This window comes from Cyprinodon tularosa, unplaced genomic scaffold (genome assembly GCF_016077235.1).
Source record: "Cyprinodon tularosa strain WSP-4 unplaced genomic scaffold, ASM1607723v1 ctg79, whole genome shotgun sequence".
Taxonomy (NCBI): domain Eukaryota; kingdom Metazoa; phylum Chordata; class Actinopteri; order Cyprinodontiformes; family Cyprinodontidae; genus Cyprinodon; species Cyprinodon tularosa.
In genome coordinates this window covers 2,329,089-2,350,853 of record NW_024039551.1, presented here as the reverse complement: position 1 = coordinate 2,350,853, position 21,765 = coordinate 2,329,089, and the positions used below count along the sequence as shown (strand labels likewise).

At 44.4% G+C, this 21,765-nt stretch overlaps 1 protein-coding gene across 2 annotated transcripts; it reads right to left on the bottom strand.

Moving 5' to 3' along the window:
• Positions 1 to 366: 366 nt before the first annotated feature.
• On the bottom strand, positions 367 to 19,198 carry tbc1d9 (TBC1 domain family, member 9 (with GRAM domain)). Of its 2 annotated transcripts, none has more exons than XM_038271076.1 (21): positions 18,621 to 19,198; positions 15,854 to 15,964; positions 13,439 to 13,557; positions 11,711 to 11,939; positions 10,933 to 11,194; positions 10,364 to 10,571; positions 10,048 to 10,242; positions 9,350 to 9,514; positions 9,125 to 9,275; positions 8,237 to 8,451; positions 8,038 to 8,155; positions 7,674 to 7,959; positions 6,168 to 6,297; positions 5,901 to 5,999; positions 5,731 to 5,799; positions 4,815 to 5,055; positions 4,668 to 4,733; positions 4,456 to 4,542; positions 3,431 to 3,499; positions 2,178 to 2,281; positions 367 to 2,100 (listed from the first exon to the last, which is right to left on the bottom strand). In XM_038271076.1, exons 1-21 carry the CDS (start codon positions 18,760 to 18,762, stop codon positions 1,342 to 1,344), a joined length of 3,825 nt encoding a protein of 1,274 aa, XP_038127004.1. In that variant the 5' UTR covers positions 18,763 to 19,198; the 3' UTR covers positions 367 to 1,341. The 2 variants fall into 2 exon arrangements, with proteins under 2 accessions (XP_038127004.1, XP_038127005.1); XM_038271077.1 differs by lacking the exon at positions 18,621 to 19,198 and adding an exon at positions 17,637 to 17,956.
• Positions 19,199 to 21,765: the final 2,567 nt, after the last annotated feature.

The window sequence follows — 21,765 nt, the reverse complement described above, 5'->3', positions numbered from 1 at the left end:
TTTACTTTACTACTTTTTACTGGATAACTGAAAATCTTCTCCAGCAAAAAAAAAAAAAAAAAAAAAAATTTTTTGAAAATATTAAATCTGAGAATACAGTAAGGTTACCATTAAACCCCATTTTGATTAAGGTCAGTGAGAAGGTCTAAGATGGTTTCATAGCTGAATTGCATTTTTTTTTATTCTATTTTCTAAATTTTCTTTTTATTCCTGAATCAACGATTGAACCAATTTCGTTATACAGTAACTGGAAGAAAACAGACGACCCAGCAGATTTTCTGCTTAAACAAAAAGTTCTGCCACCAGATGGCAGTAATACCACACTATGCAGACTGTGAGGTCTGAGTAAAAAGCAGGAGGCAGCACTGTGGATCAATGACACAGATTTTAATTAGATGAGTGATACACAGGCACCATAATCCAGAGCAGAAGCATCTGGTTAAATAAACACAACATATCAACAGTAAAAAAAAACTTAAAAACTCATGTAAAAAAACTCAAGAGTAAAAATAAAAAAAACATCATGGATAAACAGAAAAAAAAAAGCATAAATAAAAAGGGCAAACAGAGGTGGGTCGCCGCATCCAGTGAATCAGGGAGGTTCGGCACTTCAGCATATTTTAGTGTAATAATACTGACAGAAATTCTTCGCTCTGATTAACTAAAACCTTTCAGCAGTTGAACATAATATTGTTCTTGTAGTTGTGCAGTTTGGTTTTCTGTCAACATGAACTCAAGTAAATAAATCATCTACTAAAGTGACGGAATGCATTACAGTATGTTCACACAGCCAGACAGGAATAAAAACCATCAGACTTAAGCTTTGTAAAGCAATAGCAGCAATCAGAACTGCTACTAAAGAAAGCAACAGTTTGACCAGATGTGACCATCATACAAATTTAATTTTAAACCCTAATGTGGAGAACTGTGCAAAAGTTTGGAGCCATTCCTCATTTCTTTAGATTCCAAGGAGCAGAACTTTCTGGAAAATCAGTGACAGAAGATCTAGCTGCTTGGAAGCAAAGCAGAGGTGGTGTCAGACTTTTTAGAAATGACACTATATGTGTGGACATTCACATCTACACAGCCCAGTAGTACACAGGTATTGGATTAGTATAAAGGGACTGTAACTACTTTACACACTGGTTTCATCCCAGTAAACCACAAAGGGGGGGTCCAGTTTTCTCTTTACGGACAAAATCTAGTGATTTATATAACAGGCTTTCAGGTTCTGGTAAAATACATTATTAGAAGCAGTTTAGATCACATTCTTTAAAATAAACACGTGTACAATTTCCTCCACAAGCCTATAGAGGTTGACTGAATCCCTTCAGAACCACTTCAGCCGGACAGAGAGATCTCATAGTCACTGGTGGACAGCCGGGGGCGCCCCACCTTCTGCACATTCTTGGCATTTGTGATTCGAGACGCCACGTCCACTGGCTGCTCAAAGTACTGCACCAGAGCCTGCTCAGTGAGGACGGAGGCCAGAAACTGCTCAAAGGTGATGGCCCAGTCTTTGTCGATGCTGGTGCTGTGGTGCAGCCTCCGGTCGCCAAGATGGCTGCTCCGTTCAGGCCGGTTGTCGCTGCGCACCAGAACCGTGTCTTCAGCGATGTCCTCGCACTGCAGCTTCTCGTCCAGCTCGTGGGAGCCGGCGCTCAGAACAGAGTATGAGGACATCGACGTGTCGTCCTTGGTGTCATCGTCAGAGATGAGCATGGCCGATGATGTTCCCGCCTCCTTAAGGGACGAGTCTTCTAGCTTGATGTCCTGCATTGGTGGAAGGTCCTCACTAGCATCATGCACTTTGTCCTCTTCACGGGAGCTGGATTTGTCCTCCAGACCTGCTGGGATAAAAATGTCTCCCAAATCCAAAGCATCCTCGGTGGTTTTAAGATCCAGTAAGTCTCTGGAGCTGGAGTGGGACTTTCCCTCCTGCATGGCATCCTTCTTGCTGCATGAGGAAAGGAGCTTCCCCACTTCTCCCATTTCCAGCAACAGACTGGTGACGGTGGCAGTGGCGTGGTAGAGCTCCTGCTCAGCAATGTCCTCGCTAAACATGCTGTAGAGGGTCTTACAGAGCTCAATGAACTGACTCTGACAGGTGGAGACATAAAGATAGTTACTTACTGATCCGCTCCTCACATAAAGCCATGACTCCCTACCAGTCTTACCTGGTTCAGCTTTGGGAGGTCCTTCGTACTTTCTTGTTTAGGTTTGGTCTCCTCGTTCCACAGCTTCAGGTAGTGACGGTAATCAGGAGTACTCAGTTTCTTCACTGTGAAAACATCGAGAAGAATGTACTGAAATTAATCCATTGTTCATAAATGAAATTAAAGGTTTGGGTTTTTCACAATAAAAGCACGACTTAAAACCTAGATACAAGGATGCCTTCTAGAGATTATCAACACTTTCCTAAAAAAAAAAAAAAGATTTTTAAACCAAATGAGATACTTTGTGTGTCCTTCCATAGTTTGTTGGTATCTTGGCCCATTGCTCCTGTCAGAACCTCTTTAACTGGGATGGGTTTGTAGACAGTCTTGCTCAAACTAACTTCTTTAGCTCCACCCAAAACGTTTCTGCTAAACTAAGGCCAGCAGCTATGTTTCCATGGAGACAGTAATCGAAAAGAGCAGCCAATCAGATTGAAAAAGTGGATAAACATACTGGTCAGAATATTCTAGTCAGAGTCCTGCAGGATGGTAATGATATTACAACCGACTGAGGACTGGTTTATACCAACTGAAAATCCCACCGAGGGAAGCATGTAAATGCTTGTTAGTGTCAGGTTATTCAGAGCAGACTGACCATGCTGACCATTTCCATGCTTTGTCAAGGTGACGGATTTCTAGTTGAGAGGTTTGATCCTGTCAGAATACTCTCATCAGCATGTTTCCATGACATATTTATGCTCTCATCAACCATTCCTATCATCGTGTCAATGAAAATGGTACAATCCAATTATTTTAGTTTTCTTTTCTTTTTTTTTTTAGACTGAATACATTTCCTGTGAACATAACTAATATGGATTGAAAGATCTGGTGGTTACAAATAGATCAGGCTTCCTGGGGGATTCTTCTTCTCCCAGTGGCATTTCAGATTGGATAACAACACCAGCTCAGCTCAGTCATTATCGTGACGAGGTCGTGCCTTTAGTTCGCACATTTTACATGAAAACACATTCATCTTTTGACATAGAACCATTAAGGTTCCTCCCTGCTGTGTTTACTCAAACATCGGATCCTGTAACCCAGGGATGTTTCTGACTCATGGTCCACCACTGTGCCCATTTCCCTCTTTCATCTCCAGGCACAAGGGAGCTCTGGAGATGTTCTCAATGTCCCAGCAACCATGAAGAACAGCTAGCACAGGATCATACACACAATTAGTCTTATTTGTCTCTTAAGTGTTTAGAAAGCATCCTCACCTTTTTCAGTCTTGAATGTAACTCTGACAAAGCCATCATCCTTTTCGCCTCTGCCCTTTGAATGTCGACCTAAGAGAATAAAAAAATTAATGAAGAAATGTAAATATGAATATAAAGAAGCTCCTTCAGCTCTGATATCTGTATGAACCGTTTGTGCAAGGTTGTAAGTCTGCTGGACAAAAAAAATCATAATTTCCTGCATTGACGAAAATGGAAAATATAAAAAAAGGTTTCTGGATTTTGTGCGTTGAAATTGTGATTGAAAATGGTTGTGTCAAGAATCAAAAACAACTCGAACAGCGGGACAACAACCTCTAACATTCATTCAGACCACAGCAAAATCATTTTATGTGAAAGTAGCCTACGTAGTAAAAGTCTAGTAAAACTAGTAGAACTAAATTCAGCTGAGATCCAAAGTTATAGTTCAAACTATGATGGATTTGTTTAGCTAAAATGTTCAAAGCTGTGGCTGCAGTCAGATTTTTGCAGAGATGTTGAAGAAATCACTCTTTGTTTATGACATAAACCATAGAAATGGAAAAGGTTCATTGGGCGTAAAGTAGAGGTAGACAATGCATCGGTCAGCTGAGATTTTGGGACAAAGGGAAGTCCAGTCAGAGTCTAACATGCACTGGGAACAAGTCAGACTTAATAATAGCAAAGGGTCACCACCATGACACGCATTGCAGCCCTAATAAAGGTTTGCCTTTGTTTAAATTGAGACTGGTCAAACATTGGTTCTCATTCTGTCATTTTATCATGTAAGTGGAAGAAGACAAAACAATATCAGCTCCGAGAATCAACCCATAAAAAGCTCAGCTGCACATATCTTTTTTGGAGAGAAACGACAGGGTTGGTTTAAGCAGAATCACTGCAGACCATGTTGCTATCAGGCCTGCACAAATAAACCCTTGTGGTTCTTCTCAGTCAGTGGCTAAATGGTTTACAAGTACTGAGTCCAGTTCTATTCACCAGCAGCACCATAAAACTCTAACCCTGCAGGACAAGGTGGGGGGGGGACTTACTGATGGATGTTTCTGGGGTGATGTCTTCAAAGAAGTACTGTGTGGCTTCAAAGGCCGAGTCTGGCTCTTCCTGCTCATGGAGGATTTCTGTGAGAAAAAAGGCAAAACCTAATAAAGAGGGACGTTCTGCTGCATTTCCGAGACTCATAAACAACTTCTCCAAATGGAACAGTCTCTCTCTGGTTCCAATTTTTGGTCTCTGATGGACTCACCAGGTAACACGTGCATCTTGTAGAGGAGCTTCAGCTTCTCCGTCAGATCCCCATGACATAGAACACCTACAGACACAGCAGAGAGTTAGCAGCCAACCAGACCGTCCACCCTTGGAAGCAATACCTCCACAACTCCCACCCGCTTACCCAGGCCATTGATGAAGTCCCGGAAGTTGATGAGAGCATCTCCGTTCTGGTCAAGGAGGCGAAAGAAACGAGCGGCAAGCGGGTCGGAGTGGTTTCCGTTGGACCAGGGGAACAGCAGGCTGAACAGGCCTTTAAACTGTTCCACGTTGATCCGGTACTGCTCCAGGTACGGTAGGCTCGGGTCGTGGCGCTCAGTGGGGTTATTGCTGCTACCCCAATAGTAGCTGGTCAGGTGCTCTGCCTGAAAGAGAAAGGTAGCAGATGAGGCAGTGGGTCCGGCTCGGTTCTGGGTGGGAGGTTCCTATGAGGGTTTACTACAGCAACTATGGCTACAGGTTAGCAGGTCCAAAGACCTTGAAAAAATTTGCAGATACAAAAATTGACCCAGGTTCAGCTACTGGACCAGCAGCAGGTTCTGGTAGCTGTTCCATTGAAATCTAGGGGTAAGAACCACCTGGTTTGGGACCAAAAAGGAACTAAACATTTCGCTTTCCTGGTATCTCCTGAAAGCCTCTCGTTCTCTATGATTATTTTAAACCTGCAGAACCTCTCAAACCTCCCATTCATCAGTAAGATCATTGAAAAAAGTTGTGTTTCAACAGTTAAATGCCTACTTAACAGTAAGTGCTTTGATGTCTTACAATCAGGTTCCCATGCCAACCACAGTGCTGAGGTGTTCATTGACATCTGTACAAATTTAGACTAAGAAATCGGTGAGAACATTCTTTGTTTAATGTTCAGTATCTGAAGCATTACTACATTCTGTGCACTGTGTTATTATTCGAAGAATATGAATGTCTATATCACCATGAGTTTTTAATTCATAACTATAGTTTGCAATGAGCAGATAGGGGATTTCCCTCATCATCAACCTTTGATATCATGTTTACTGTCCACAGGAGAAGGTAAGACTGACCTTGAAAAGCACATAAAGCTCCTCCAGCTCGTCGATGCTAAAAGCCGTCTCTGTTACTATGGTCCGAACCTGGAAGAAAACAGTTTCTGCCCTTAAGAACCAAGAAATGGTTTGGTTCCTCACAAGCAGTATGTAGGGAGCTGTGTGGTAACATCTGAGGACCTCCTTACCACGTTACGTTTGGTGGTGTCTTCAATGGTCTGAATGACCCTCAGCCTCTGCTTGAAACGCATCTGTTCGATCACGTCGGCCCGGATGAACCCAAACTTCTGCAAACATTGAAGAGAAACAGACATGAAGGTTTAGAACAGTGTGTCATTAATAAAATTACGTCAGAACATCTAGATGAATGTTGGACGTTGTTCCATCAACAGAAGTGTCTAACTAGAGGAGAGCAACACTGGATGACATGGAGGTTGGTCAGTTGAATCAAGTACCTCGTAGGAGCTGCGGACCAGCCTGAAAATGTCCACCTCGGGGTGTGGTTCTCCGTTATCGGTGAGCAGAGAGTGGAGGTGGGGAATGGGAGGCAGGGTGCTGTCCTTATTAGTCACACTGTCCAGGTACCTGCAGGCAGACCAAAGCTATGATCAAACAGCTGTTCAACTGCTCACTGATGAAGGAATAATCTACCAAGAATGGACCATATATCAACGGAGTCCAACATCTAGAAACACAGAACCACTTCAGAACCTAGTTCCTGTGCATCAGGTGGTGCAGCAGAAGTTTCTGCAGAACAGCACAGAACCAATGTCCATGTGTGCTCAGTGTGAGGGATTGCTACAGAGTCAATGAATGGAAGCAATCACTTGGTTTTCCTTTAATCTGCTGAGCTCAGGGATGCCAAATGTTGGTCCTTGAGGTCCTCTGTCCTGCATTGTTTAGAGGTGGTTCTAGGGTTGCAGTTCAGCAAAGGCCTTATGATAAGCTATCAAAGAAAATCAGCTGTGCTGGAGCAGGAAACCATTAAAACCAGCAGGACAGTGGCTCTCAAGGACCAGGTCAGTGCTGGAGAAATAAATCCAACTAAACGTTCTACTGAAGTTGTTGCTTTTTAGTGCTGAAGTCTGAGTCAAGAAACATCAGTTCTACCAAAAATATCAGTTCTACCAAAGAACATTGGTTTTATTGTCATTACACTGTCACAAGTACAGAGCAGTGAAATGAACTCGATCTGCATTTAACCCATCCCCTTAGGCAGTGGGCTGTCATTGTGCAGCACCCAGGGAGCAGTGTGGGTTTAAGGGTCTTTTTACTCAGAGAACCAGAGTGGCAGTCTGTGGGAGTTGGGCTCAAACTCAGGATTCCAAGCTCTATGGCCTAACCTCTAGGCCGCAACCTCTCCAATGTCAGTTTTACCATAGAATGTCAGTTCTACCAAAGAAAATAAGTTAATTGGTAGAAGAACTTGTAGTGGTTAGGGCATAGAGCTTGGGATCCCGAGGTTCTGAGTTCGAGTCTGCCACTCTTCGTCTCTGAGCAAGACCCTTAACCCCTGATTGCAGTCCAGGTGCCCCAAGATGGTAGCCCACTGCTCCGCAAGGGGGATAGATTAAATGCAGAGGTCAATAAAGTTCAATTTTTGTTTTGTTTTATCTACCGAAGAACATCAGTTCTACCAAAGAACATTAGTTCTACAAAAGAACGATAGTTCCACAGGAGAATATCAGTTCTACAAAAGAAAGACAGTTTTACTAGGTCAGTTCTACCAGAGAAAGTCAGTAAACAACTGCCAGCTTTGGTTCATTTGTTTTCTGAAGGGTGAATAGTTGAAAGAGCTAATTTCCTACAATCAAAATCTCCTTTGACTTCTCACTGTATCTGGAACCAGTTTTCTGAACCCAACAGCTTTTCTCAAAGACCCCTACTTTCCCCAGGAAAAAACAGACCAGTTTAACTTAACAAACAGATCTCTAATTCCTTCTAGTCCTCCTCTTCCTCACCTGCCCAGAACAGTCATGGCTTCTCCGTCATCCTTGCAGCCCAGCAGCTGATGGATGTTAGCGTGCAGCACAGACAACGCCAGTTGAAAGATGACCTTGATGCCGTCATAGAAGAAGCAGTCCACCACCACCACGGCACTCTCAAACGGCATGACGGAGAGGAAGAGGGTGAGGAACCAGGAGAGCGAGATTGTGGATATAACCCCCAGGTCCTGCATGCAGTCGTAAAGCTGGGGGACGTACTCGCGGGCGAGCTCCTCGAACACCCCCTGATCAACAAGGGCCCCTGAAGGTGGAGGAAGATCATAATCAACTCTGCACAAACAGAAGATGCTAACCTCTGAGAGCACCTGCTCAGACTGACCTACGACCCTGGTGTTGTAGTAGTCAGGCAGCATCCGCTCACAGAGAGCAACCAGGAGCCAGAAAGCTTCTTCTTCTTTAGCATAAAGCAGCAGCACTGACGTCACGATGTTCATGGCCTGATGTTGGGGCGGGAAAACATAGGCGTTCATTAGCAGGATGGAAGATGAGCTGCTGCCGAATGTGGAGGAGTGTCTCACCTGACAGTATCCAATGTTGGGATTCCTGAAGGCGTAGGCTGTTAGGACCCTTCGCAGCGCGGCAATGCCCATCTCGTTCTGGAAGGCCGGATGCTCCGGCAGCGAACGGTGCAGATCCCGCTCAATCTCCTCTGTGGCCAGGTTGTACTTCCCCATGGACTTCTCCACCAGGTCTTCGTAGTATCCAGGGTGGGTTGCCATCTCGTTGATGGCTCCTGTCAATAAAACAAACAGGAGCTGAAAGAAGCTGCAGCTTCCCCTCATTTCTCTTGAGCCTTGCATGACGAGCTATCGCTGATCTGACGAAGTCAGATCTCCATGTTAGTGGACCAAATCTGGCCAAAAAACAAGCCACGTTCAGACAAGAAGAATACAGAGACAAAGAAGAAGAAAAAGAAGTAGCTTCTTTCTTGTTCTAAGATTTAAATATTTCACATTAATCTTAAGTAAAACAAATAGTAATATCAAAACACATAATGTGACAGAGTTCATCCTCTCAGTGGAAACTAGTGTCCATATTGGGAATCATACTGGGAGAGTACTGGTCCACTTCTGGTTGTCTTTAGGCTGATTCAGACCCATTTTTTGTTTTAGGCCATTTTAGCCCAGCCTCATGCATGACATGTAAGCTTCACTGAGGCTCATAAATTCAGAAGCTAAAAATTTTTCAGAACACTCATTTTAAAAGGTTCCAAATTCTGTATTTATTTGTAATCCAGTTTAGATGTCTTAAAAGCTGCAGCATCACTACTTAAATCTAGTTTATTCCCTTTTGTTTAGTTGAGGAGGGAACTTTTCAGTGGCTTGTAAATATGACATTTATATATTTATAAGGTGTTTTTTTTTCATTGAGTCTTAAAAATGAATGAAGGTGAGACGTTTGCTCACCTGAAAAAAGCAGCCACAGCTCTCCTCTCATGCTCTCTGGGATGCCTTTGAGGACCAGCTCCTTTGTCTTCTCCGTGCGGTACATGCACACCCCCTCTCCGTACTCCGTGAAGTGGTTCTTCCACGCCTGCTCCTTCAAGAACTCCTTCGCCTGGGAGGACATGGAAGCAGTAGGAGTCAGAGCAGAACAGAGGAGATCCCTGGTCTTCCAGCAAAGCCACTCACTAGTTTGGGATTAAACTCCTCTGGGGAGCGGCGGCGGTACATGGTCATCAGGGCTTCTGAGGCCGTGGGAACGCTGCTGTGGTTCAGGTTGAAGGTGCGCTCCACCTCTGAAGCCAGACTCTGCTGAGGGCTGCAGGAGAGCAGGGAGCCGTGATGGGAGGAAACCTATGGAGAAACAATTGCATTTCAAATATGACAGTGTTACACCAGACTCTATTATCCAAAAAGAAAACTTTACTAACAAAATAAACATTAACAATGTTAGCGGATGGAGGAGCAGCAAAGCAGGAGCTTCAGCTGACATCCAGGCATGGCTGCTAAAGAATCAGTGAATACAGGTGGGTACCGACCGATACCAATGAAACAAACCCTAATATGAAACCAAACTATCGGCTCACATGTATATCACTCTCTCTATACTTTAAAAAGAGGGTAAAAGGAAAACAGAAACATTGGCTAACATCATTATATCTACGCCAGGCTAATGATGTTAGCTAAGAGAGGCTCGTTAAGCTGTTTGCTCTAGAAATGGTCATTGACACAACTTTCTGGGTCACTTAACCTGAGGAAAAGATAAATGATGTTACATCCTCCTCTATACCAATATCCTTCAGACCGAAAAAGCAAACATCATCCTAAAACATCTCTTGCTCCGCATCAGAGGTTGTCTGAGCATAGAAGGAAGGAGCTGCTCTCACCTCGTCATCCGAGCTGTTCAGCTCCCTCTCCAGGTAAATCTTGGAGGTGGTTTGCTGCAGGAAGTCGGAGATCCTCTGCACCAGGAAGTCTCTGTCCTTCAGGTTGGCAAACAGGAAAGTCATGCGATTCTTGGTGCTGATGGAGAGCGGACTGGGCAGCACGTTTGAGCTGTCTGCCTTCTCCACAATGGTCACCTGGACACATCAGGTGAATCAAAGCAATGTATGAAAACTAAACATATTTCATTTCTGTCGTAGCAAAGTCTTCAACTAAACTAAACCATGCAAACTATCTTAGTGATCAGAAGCAGCTCACCTCCCGCAGCGGGATAATGAGGCTGCATAGTGTCTCCTCCTTGCTAGTGAAGCAGATGTAGTTGGTGGACACAAACATCTGGCCCAGGATGTGCATCTTGTTGAAGGGAGTCCACAGCGTGCAGTCTGTGTGTCCATCCAACTTTTCATCTTTGGGCAGACGAAAGAGAGCCCGGTAGCGCTCGCTCTTTGCTCTTGCATCCAGATCCCTGAAAGATGCAACAATCTCATCTTCTACCACATTTAAATGCGAAATTCTGCAAGAAAATAAAACCTTCTGTTCTGTTTCAAGGACAGAAAGGATGAAGATAAACACTGCAGAACCAGGTCAGAACATCAACGGACCAGAACAACATGCGAAGAAATGCTAACATGAAAACCTCCACTACTACCCTCACTTACTACTAATAATGGTTAGTACCTCTAATTGGAAGTATTACCCTTACTTGGGCTCATTACTTCTACTCAGAATTACTTTCCTTCAGGACTAAATGAACAAATAGCTGCATTCCTGTGAATGGTTTCAGCTCATCATCAGATGCTAATGCCATTCAGCTGGATGTTTCTTACCTCTTCAGAGCTGAAACCTTCTTGGGTGACTTCTTCTTTAGCTTGGGCAGAGATCGGTCCAGCTCGAAGCCTTTGTTGTCCAGCAGCCGCCGCATGGCAATGTTGGCCAGTTGCTCTGCCAGCTTGAAGGTCTCATTGATGTTTAGGAAGACGGAGAACACGTGCTCATTGGTGCGCGTGCTCACCTTGATGACATCAGGGAGGAGGAGGGTGGCACTCTTCTCCAGCTGCGTGATGTCAGCCCAGCGAACCACTAGCTTGGCTGAGAGTGACAGACAGAAATTGACAGGTTTCAGTTTTATTAACAATCGTAAAAAAACGAAGGGTCACTTTGATTAAACCTTTCGAAACCCCCCACCCCCTCGCCAAATCTTAGTGGGTTAGACTGCCAGTTGACACCAGCTGTATGTTTTTAGCTAGCAGTGCTTTATTAGTGATTAAGCATAGAAAGTACCCCTGAGTCATGGTCGCTCATGCTGAGCCTTGTTCTGGTTCCGATACAGGTGCTCAGAGTGAGGGGTCGGGTTTCCTTTGGTAATATTTAACTTTTATATATATTGTTATAAACTGAATCTGACCGTAAATGAACTGGGATGACTGGGACAGAACTGGAATCTGACCATTTAACTGGATTTTAAGTTCTATAAATAAACCAGATCTGTTCGTTCAGTGAAATCACATCTGCTGTTATTGACATTGACTGACTCATCAATAAGCTTAAAATGTTCCCAGCACTGGAGACGTGTTGTGTGTGCAGGAAGGAGGAGGGGTCAGGCACCTTCTTTTCCCAGTAAGTATGAGTAGAAGCAGAGGTGGTTGATGCTAAGGTAGAGCCATCCCTGCCGAGGAACCTTCCCCTTCCAGTAGCTGCAGGAGTAATAATTGACCAGCTTCTCCTCCTCTGGCATCACAAACAGTTTCCGAAACTTGGAGCTCGCCTCCTTAAACTTGTCAGTGTCGTCGTCCTCCTTGACGTCATGGTTCTTGTTGTACTCGGCGATGATACCCTGGAACAGACAACAACAAACTGTGAGGTGAGGAGCTGCTCAGTTACAAACCCAGGAACACAAAGTGACTGACATTAACTTTTGTTTTTAGATGAAACTTTTTTTTCTAGAGGAAAAATTATTTTTGATTTTGATTCCATTCTGCTGGGGGATTTAAATGCTTGTGTGGGACACGACAATGACACCTGGCGTGGCGCAATCGGGAGGAACTGACCCAAAGCTCTGAACCTGCTGTTTTATTGACTTCTGTGCAGATTGTCCATAATGAACACCATGTTCAGGCAAAAGGATGTCCTACGGTGCAACTGGCACTAACAGGTCGATGATCCACTTTGTAGTCGTATCTTGTGACCTTCGGGGGGGGTCTTAACTAGGGGCCATCTGATCTGTACAAGCGGAGCAGGAGCCTGGTCCACATTGCCAGCCTTAAGTTGGACTTCTTCCTGGTGCATGTTGGACTTCGCCAGGGCTTCCCTCTGTCTGCGGCCCTGTTTATAACCTTTTGGACAGGATTTCTAGGCGTTGCCAATGACTGGAGGGGTCTGGTTTGGGGACCGGAACTTGTCCCTGCTTTTAGCGGATGACCTGGTTCTGCTGGCTCGCTCCTGGCAAGACCTACAGGATGAACTGCAGCAGTTCGCAGCTGAGTGTGAAGCGGCCAGGATGAGAATCAGCTCCTTCAAGTCCGAGACCATGGTTCTCGACCGGAAAGGTGGAGGAGGTTAGAAGAGAGTCCCTGCCTCAAGTGTAAAAGTTTAAGTATCTTGGGGTCCTGCTCACGAGTGAGGGGAAATAGAGCGGGAGATCCATAGACGGATTGGTCAACTGCTGCTATATTGCGGATGCTGCACCAGTCTGTTGTGGGGAAGATAGAGCTCAGCAAAAAGGCAAAGCTCTCGATTTACTGGTCAGGCTACATTCCTCCCCTCACCTATGGTCATCAAATCTGGATCATGACTGAAAGCATGAGATCCTGGATACAAGTGGCCAAAATTTGATTTCTCCACAGAGTGGCTGTGCTCTCCCTTAGAGATAGGGTGAGGAGCTTGGTCATTCAGGAAGGGTTCGGAGTAGAGCAGCTTCTCCTCCACATCAAAAGGAGTCAGCTGGGGTCTCTCGGACATCGTCCTCAGATGCCCCTGGACGCCTCTCTCGGGAGGTGTTCAAGGCACGTCCCATCATTATGAGGCCTTTAGGAACTATATCTCTTGGCTGGCCTGGAAGCACCTAAGGCTGGAGGAGGTGTCTGCGGAGAAGGAAGTCTGGGAGTTTCTATTGAGACTGCTACCCCTGCAGCCTGGTCCCAGATGAAGCGGGAAAAGACGAGTACAGGAAATACCCTGACACCCAGAGTATGTTCAGACCCACTAAGGCAACAATCCCTGGGAGTTGTCCTCAGTCTGAACTTTATGCCCAGTAAACAAACGCACCACATTTAAAGATCCACATTTCCAGTGGTTTCACACAAAGACGCCTTCAGCTCGAGGCAGGTGACCTACCTGCACCTTCCCCTTGACAAAGGTGGTGATGTCGTTCTCGTTCTCGAATATAGACAGTGTCTGCAGCAGGTTGTGTTCTAGCCACTCCCAGTGCTCCGTGATCTCTTTACGAGAGGTTCCTGCAAAAGAAGACAAGGATGAGTGAGAAGCAGATAATGAGGGTAGCTGCAGCAGTACTTACATGATGCACAGACAGGAGAGCTGAAAGAAGTCTATGATAAAAAAAAACCATCATGCAAAATGTTCTATACTTATAAAGTGAAAGTGAAAATCTTTAAAAAGCTGCAATAACCTGAGGGCTTTTCTCTCACTGAATCCCTGTTAAACAGAATAAAGTTCAGCTGTTCCTTCAGGACATTGCTGACATTTGAAGCCAGAGTTAGAAGATATCTAATCATGAGAATCATTGCAGATAATAACCCATAACAGCATCATCAAAAAACAGGTCTAACCCCCTTAAAAGGAGCGGATGCATCTGCAGGAGCTCAGCTCTGACATAAACCTCCAAACAGAGGAGGCCCAAACCCGTTTAATCAGCAGTTCTGTTGTCATGTTTTTAGTCTTTCACGGTTAACCTAATACTTTTTAAACGGTTCTGGCCATCAAACAAAACCCCTTAGGCTCTGAGGAGCAGTTTTAGCAAAACAGAAGATCCAAACATACAGCTGAGAGCTTGTGTAACAGACCAGAGGGTAAACAGCGCCGTACGTCAGCAACAAACATGTTCAACTTCCTTCATTGGTCAGAAATAGATCCAATCGATGCTCAGATACAAAATTAAAACTGATCCATGGGTAGATACTGATCCCAGAGCAATGCTGGCAGCCGCTGAGGATCAATCCAGTAGCACCAGCAGTTGATGGTGTATAACCACGTCAGACCCAGCAGATCAGTGGGAAGAGGGACGAGGAGCAGCAGAGTGGAGCAGATCAAACCTCTCTGAAGAACAGCTGCTGTTCCTGCATGGAACATCCTGTAACCTCAAAACATTAGATGTCCCTGAGAACATCTCCATTCTCCAGTAATTCACTCTTTGATAAGTTAACCTTTCTGAGATGCAAATAATGAGTTTCTGCAACCAGAGCGTCCAGATATCAGGGAAATAGCTGATATTTCAGCCAACAGGGGTTCTCCTGTTGGTTACTTCCTCCAAACATCTCACCGCCCTGTTAAATGTGTCATGCTGCTTTAAGCCTTAGTAGGCATAGACGGAGGCATCACCACCAGGGGTATAATTTCCATCTGTCCATCCATTTTCTATCATGATTATTCCAAGTGGGGTAGCGAGGGGTGCTGGTGCCTATCTCCAGCTGTCTACAGGCGAGAGGCAGGGTACACCCTGGACAGGTCGCCAGTCCATCACAGGGTGTCATTTCCATGCTCACAAAATATTAAAAATAAATGTGTTTTTTTTTTTATTAAACAAAATCAACTCAAACCTTCAGGAAAATTTTTCCAAACTGCCAAAAAAAGGTCACATTTTGTGAAAATGTTAAAGTAGAAAGAGTTTATTTTATCATGAAAATTGAGGAAGAAGAAGAGATGAAGGGTTTCTCCCTCCTTTGACCGATGTTCGCATTCAGCTGCAGCAAATTAAAAGACTCCACACATTCAGAATGAATAATAAATATGTTAAAAGACTTGATAGAGCATCCTGTTTAACTGCACACTTATTCTAGTTTCAAATGAATTCAAATATCATGAAGATTTATTTTGAAAAGCAAACATTGCTTGTTCTGTCTTGATATACAACTGCATATGACGCTGCAGCACTGCAAAAACGATGTAGAAATAAGTAAGAATGTCTTCAGTTAAGTGCATTTACCCTTAATTTGAGTAGGTAAATAAGATTTGCAAAGGAAATTTGTATTTTTACCCTTAAAATAAAATTATTAGATAATATACACTTGAAATAAGACAATGCAATTGTTTTTCTTTTATTATTTTCAATGCATATTGTCTTGTTCCATTGGCAAACTAGTCCAATTAGCTCCTCAATTATAAACAAATGCAATTATTTGAAGAAAAAATTATTTAGATTTTTATTTTTTCCACTTTAGCTGCTGGCTACAGGTTGCTGCTCTGCTAACTTAGCAACTTTATATTTGGAGACTTTTCAGAAACTTAGAAAGAAGCCTAACCTAGAGATTTCGCTCTGGAGAGTTTAGCAACTTCACGTGAAAACAGCCATGGTTCTACAGTCCCTGCCTGCATCCCTCAGTGCTGCCTTATATATCGGCCTTAAAAAACACATTTCAGTCCACCTCTAATCTATTCCCTCACGTTGCTGTTTTAATTCGGACATAGAGGTTCCAGCTGCACTCGGGTTAAAAATTCCAGGCTTATTCCAATATATTCTGGTTATTTGCTGCTATATTTGGCATCACTAATGACCTCATGTTTGGGTTTTCCTACCATGAGCGATGATCCAGTACACCAAAGAATCAGGAGTCTGGTAGAGGATCCGGAATGGGGCCATACGAGCACTGGAGTCCAGAACCACATCCAAAGTTCCCACCAGCAAACCTGGAAGGACAGAAAATAAAAGATCAAACAGCTGAACAGACTGAGGGGGATAAATGACTCAGATTTATGAAACCATGGATGAACTGGAAACAGAAGGACTTCCAGAAGGACTAGAACCCCTGCAGCTTAAAGTTCACACAGTGGACCTGGGGTTATGCCTTATCTGACCTGAAACGTCTTCTCCTTCAAGGACAGAGCACAGTTCTTACCTCCTTTTGACTAATGGCCTCATTGATAATTAATAATTAATGGATTGGTTAATCTGTTTATTTCAGTCAGATGGGAGGAACTGACCAAAACGGTCATACAACAGAGAGGCTCTAGGGTCAGAGACAATCTACGTTCAGAGATGTTCTACATTCAGAGATGTTCTACTTTAAAGAAGCTCTGTGTTCAAAGATGTTCTACGACCAAAGAAGCTCTATGGTCAGAGACGGTCTAAGTTAAGAGATGTTCTACGATCAGAGGCCTTCTAGGCTTAGAGCTGTTCTACGTTAAGAGTTGTTTTACATTAAGAGATGTTCCATGTTTCGAGATGGTCTACAGTCAAAGATGCTCTACGATCAGAGACCTTCTACGTTTAGAGATATCTATGTTCAGAGGTGTTGTACTATTAGAGATGTTCTACATTTAGAGATGTTCTATGATCAAAAGCGTTCTATTTTTAAAGGTGTTCTGCATCAAAGACATTCTATGTTCTACCTTAAGAGAGTTTCTAGGTTTAGAGATGTTTTACGATAATTGCCATGTTTTGAGATGGTCTACAGTCAAAGACGCTCAAGGATCAGAGGTTCTACGTTTAAAGATGTTCTACGATCAAAGATGCTCTACGATCACATACCGTCTTTGATCAGATATGTTCTACATTTGGAGATGTTCTTGGATCCACGAAATTCTACGTTCTAAGGTTAGAAAACTGCTTCTTTCTGCTCTAAAGTTCTGCTTCTGTGGTGAACAGCCAGGCTCACCCATGTGGATCTGTTTCCTGTTTTTATGTTCATTTGATGTTTAGCAGCGGTTTCTGTGAAAGATGCTGACATCGTTCTGATAAACGGGTCAGAACCAGCTTCCTCATGCTGTTAGTGCAGAGTCACGCCCAACGCCTGGAGGCTGCCTGAGAACCAGAACCAAGACTTTTGCTCTGTGAAGCAAAACCATCAGGTTTCGATTCTAGCTTCCCTAAACTGGGTGCATTAGGTCAGTACATGGAACCACTGGGTCCATTGGGTCATTACATGGAACCACTGGGTCCATTGGGTCAGTACATGGAACCACTGGGTCCACTGGGTCAGTACATGGAACCACTGGGTAGGTCCTCATGTGAGCTGAGGTTTCCTGCATGTCAGCCTACAAAGAGAAAAACCCAGAACCGAATCTCTGGGTAATTGTGCTGGAAACTATTAGCTAAGGATCAGCTGGAGGAGGAACCTGGCTGATTCTGCCCAGCTCAACCCAGATGTGTCTGGATCCTGACTGGAAAACAGGCAGCTGACCAGAACCGAGCCTGGAGATCAGGGGATTCCGTGTGTTTTTGTAGAAAACTGAGACAATCAGATGTTCCTGCCGTCACGTCACCACGTACCAGACCTTCCCCCCACCCACACCCAGCCCACAACTTCAACACCAGAATCTGTGGTGGGGAACCACAGCATCAACAACCCACACCACCCACCGGACCAAAACTGATGCAGCTGAAAACAGAAGCTCCTGCTTCTTCCTCCTCATCTTCATTGCCATGCACCCTAACAGCCGACCAATCAGAAAGAAGCTCTTTAAACATTTGGAGGAAACCGTCAGCGAAGAGATAACCCTTTCACATGGAGAAGGTGTCAGAGCATCAGGTGGCAGCGTTGCCCCTCTGAGGTCTGGGGGGGCTTCTACTGCTTTGCTGGCACCCCCAGCAGTCATCAGGGTCGCTGCAGCTATAGATGTCTGTTAGCAAACATCAAATCATTAACCGCCTGAAACATGAGGCCCAATCCGGCCCGTCAGAGCCACTTCTCTGGCCCTCAGGAGCCAGAAGTGTCATGGGGTCATGAAGCCCCCAGATACCTTCACCATCTGTCTGATCATTGGTTAACGAATCCATCGGTTGCATCCTAACCCCGCCTAGCTTCTCGGGTCCAAACCATTTGGTTCTGATAGCTGCTGCTTCCTGTTAGCACCTCAGGGAGCCACAGATCCAATCAGAAAGTGGTTCTGCTGAGACATCATGTGACTTTCTTCTCAGACCATGGAGCATCCTGGATGTTCAGCTGGTGCCCCCCACCTGCTGTCACACCTCAGAGCATCTAGATCTCAACCATCAGCTGCTCCTGCATTTCACACCTCATCCTTAGGCTGTCAGGTCCTCCTCCTGCTCCTCCTCTTGGATGGAGTTTTCTAAAGAGGAAGATGAGGAAGAGGAGGAGGGATGATTCAGCATGAAGCAGCAGAAACAGCTTCCTGTTCTCCAGCCTCCAAGCAGCAGAGGACATGATTGTCTGAGCTGCAGCAGACACAGGGTGACGTCACAGGGTCCCGTGGGAGTATTTCCAGGATCAAAGTTGGTACATCAATCACCAACATGATCAATCAGCTATCGGAGGTGAAAGGTCAGCTCGCAGCTGATTGCTCACGTGGCTGCTGTTGTTGTTGTTTTTGTGCAGAGACTCACCGGCCAGCCCTCCCCCTCCTCCTCCTCCTCCACCTCCTCCTCCTCCGTGGCCCTTCCGTCTCTGCAGGATGAAGAACGGGTTCGCCCTCTCGGTGACCCACAGCGCTCCGGCCAGCAGCACATCTTCAGGAATGACCCACATGTTCCTGGTTCCGCTCCCCTTACAGAACCATTGAAGTTCTAATGTGTGGTTCAGAACAGGCCCGGTTCACCTGGATCCTCCACCTTCATCAGCAGGACGCGGGATCCAGAGATATTCCCAGAACAAAGGCGCTCACAGCCGCTCGTGCAAAAACCTGGGTTCGGTTCAGCCTGTAAATAACAGCTGGTAGCTGGCAGTCTGAAAGGAATCAGTGCGTCTTTAAGCGGCCAGCCTGGATCAGCAGCAGCTGCGGAACCGGCAGGCGAAGAATCCACGGAACCGGACCGAAATGTGTCCAAACAGCGATACCCGTCCGTGCGCCAAGGAATAAGCCAGAACCTGACAGCCAGAACCCGACACTGACACCGCGGTGCTCTGCTCCTCCTCCTCCTCTTCCTCAGCTGAAGCGCCTCAGTATGGAAAGACGTATGAGCATTTATTGGCTACCTCTGCTTTAAATAGAGATCCTGCCACTAGTGTTGGAGAACCTCCCCCAGAGAGCTCCAGGCATTGTTCAGATGGAAGCCACTGATAATCAGGGGGAGGCAAACCCAAACCACCGAGACAAATAGGAGCAGAACTGGAGCATCATTTGAAAAACCAAACATCTCTTTCACTCAGTTTTACGCAAATCACAAACCAGACGTGATAATCTAGCCTGAGGTGGAGGGTGGCCCCCCACCTCTGGAGAAAATCGTTCTTCATGCATTTATGTGTCATTATTTTCTTTCTATTCTGTCCTATTTTCTACAGCGTAACTTTTAATTTAATGTCAAATCACATATTATCTAAGGATTAACAAACCTAGATGAACCCAGGCCCGATAAGGCTGGTGGGCCCTACAAATCATATTAACTCAGAACATTTGGCGCATGCTTGTTTAAGACCAGCATCACTTTACCTACTCTGTGTTCGTAAACTGAGGAATAACAGCACATTCATTGTTTTGCTCATCAAAGTTATTGAGGACAAAGCTGGGATACTAAAAACCTTCAGGTTAGGAAAAGAACCCTTTTTGATAAAGTTAGTGCGTAAATCTCTTTCCTTGATGATCTGGTTTCAAACCGAAGCACAAACCTGGCAGGTTAAGAAACTGGAGGATTATTTTTTGTATGAGACTTATACAGATTTGATATGGATAAACATATGAGATAGTAACAACAGAGGTGGAGGTTCTGGATATAAAACAAATAATAATAAAAAAAATAAACTCATCCTGGAACCTGGCTCCATCAGAGTACCTCACATAGTAACTCCCAGCTACTTCTATAGTTGCTTAAGCTTCTGTTCCTATAGTTCCTATTTCTATAGCCCCCATTCCTGTAGTTCCTGCTCCCATTGCTATTTTTTCTATAGCTTCTGTTCCTATAGTTCATGTTTATATAGTTCCTGTTCTTTTAGTTCATGCTCCTACAGCCTCTGTTCTAACAGTTCCTGTTCCTATAGTTCATGTTCGTATAGTTCCTGTTCTTTTAGTTCATGCTCCTACAGCCTCTGTTCTTACAGTTCCTGTTCCTATAGTTCATGTTCGTATGGTTCCTGTTCTTTTAGTTCATGCTCCTACAGCCTCTGTTCTAACAGTTCCTGTTCCTATAGTTCATGTTCGTATGGTTCCTGTTCTTTTAGTTCATGCTCCTACAGCCTCTGTTCTAACAGTTCCTGTTCCTATAGTTCATGTTCGTATGGTTCCTGTTCTTTTAGTTCATGCTCCTACAGCCTCTGTTCTAACAGTTCCTGTTCCTATAGTTCATGTTCGTATGGTTCCTGTTCTTTTAGTTCATGCTCCTACAGCCTCTGTTCTAACAGTTCCTGTTCCTATAGTTCATGTTCGTATGGTTCCTGTTCTTTTAGTTCATGCTCCTACAGCCTCTGTTCTTACAGTTCCTGTTCCTATAGTTCATGTTCGTATGGTTCCTGTTCTTTTAGTTCATGCTCCTACAGCCTCTGTTCTTACAGTTCCTGTTCCTATAGTTCATGTTCGTATGGTTCCTGTTCTTTTAGTTCATGCTCCTACAGCCTCTGTTCTTACAGTTCCTGTTCCTATAGTTCATGTTCGTATAGTTCCTGTTCTTTTAGTTCATGCTCCTACAGCCTCTGTTCTTACAGTTCCTGTTCTTATTGTTCATGTTCGTATGGTTCCTGTTCCCCTAGCTCTTGATCTTATAGTTCATGTTCCCGTAGTTCCTCTTTCTACAGTTTCTGTAACTCCTGTTCCTATAGATCCTGTTCCTATAGTTCCTGATAATATAGTTCCATAGCTCCTGTTACTATAGCTCTGGTTCCTGTAGTTCATGTTCCTATGGTGCCTGTTCTTGCAGTACTTCTCCCTATAGTGGTTGTAGCTCATGTTCCTATAGTTCATGTTCATTAAGTCCCTTTTCCCCTAGCTCTATATCTCATAGTTCATGTTCCCGTAGTTCCTCTTTCTATAGTTCCTGTAATTCATGTTCCTATAGATTGTGTTCCTCCAGCTCATGTTCCTCTAGTGCCTGATAATATAGTTCCTTTAGCCCCTGTTCCTATAGCTGCTGTTCCTATAGCTCCTGTTCCTATAGTTCATGTTCGTATAGTTCCTGTTCTTTTAGTTCATGCTCCTACAGCCTCTGTTCTTACAGTTCCTGTTCCTATTGTTCATGTTCATATGGTTCCTGTTCCCCTAGCTCTTGATCTTATAGTTCATGTTCCCATAGTTCCTATTCCTACAGTTTCTGTAACTCCTGTTCCTATAGATCCTGTTCCTATAGTTCCTGATAATATAGTTCCATAGCTCCTGTTACTATAGCTCTGGTTCCTGTAGGTCATGTTCCAATGGTGCCTGTTCTTGCAGTACTTCTCCCTATAGTTGTTGTAGCTCATGTTCCTATAGTTCATGTTCATTAAGTCCCTTTTCCCCTAGCTCTTGATCTCATATTTCATGTTCCCGTAGTTCCTCTTTCTATAGTTCCTGTAATTCATGTTCCTATAGATTGTGTTCCTCCAGCTCCTGTTCCTCTAGTGCCTGAT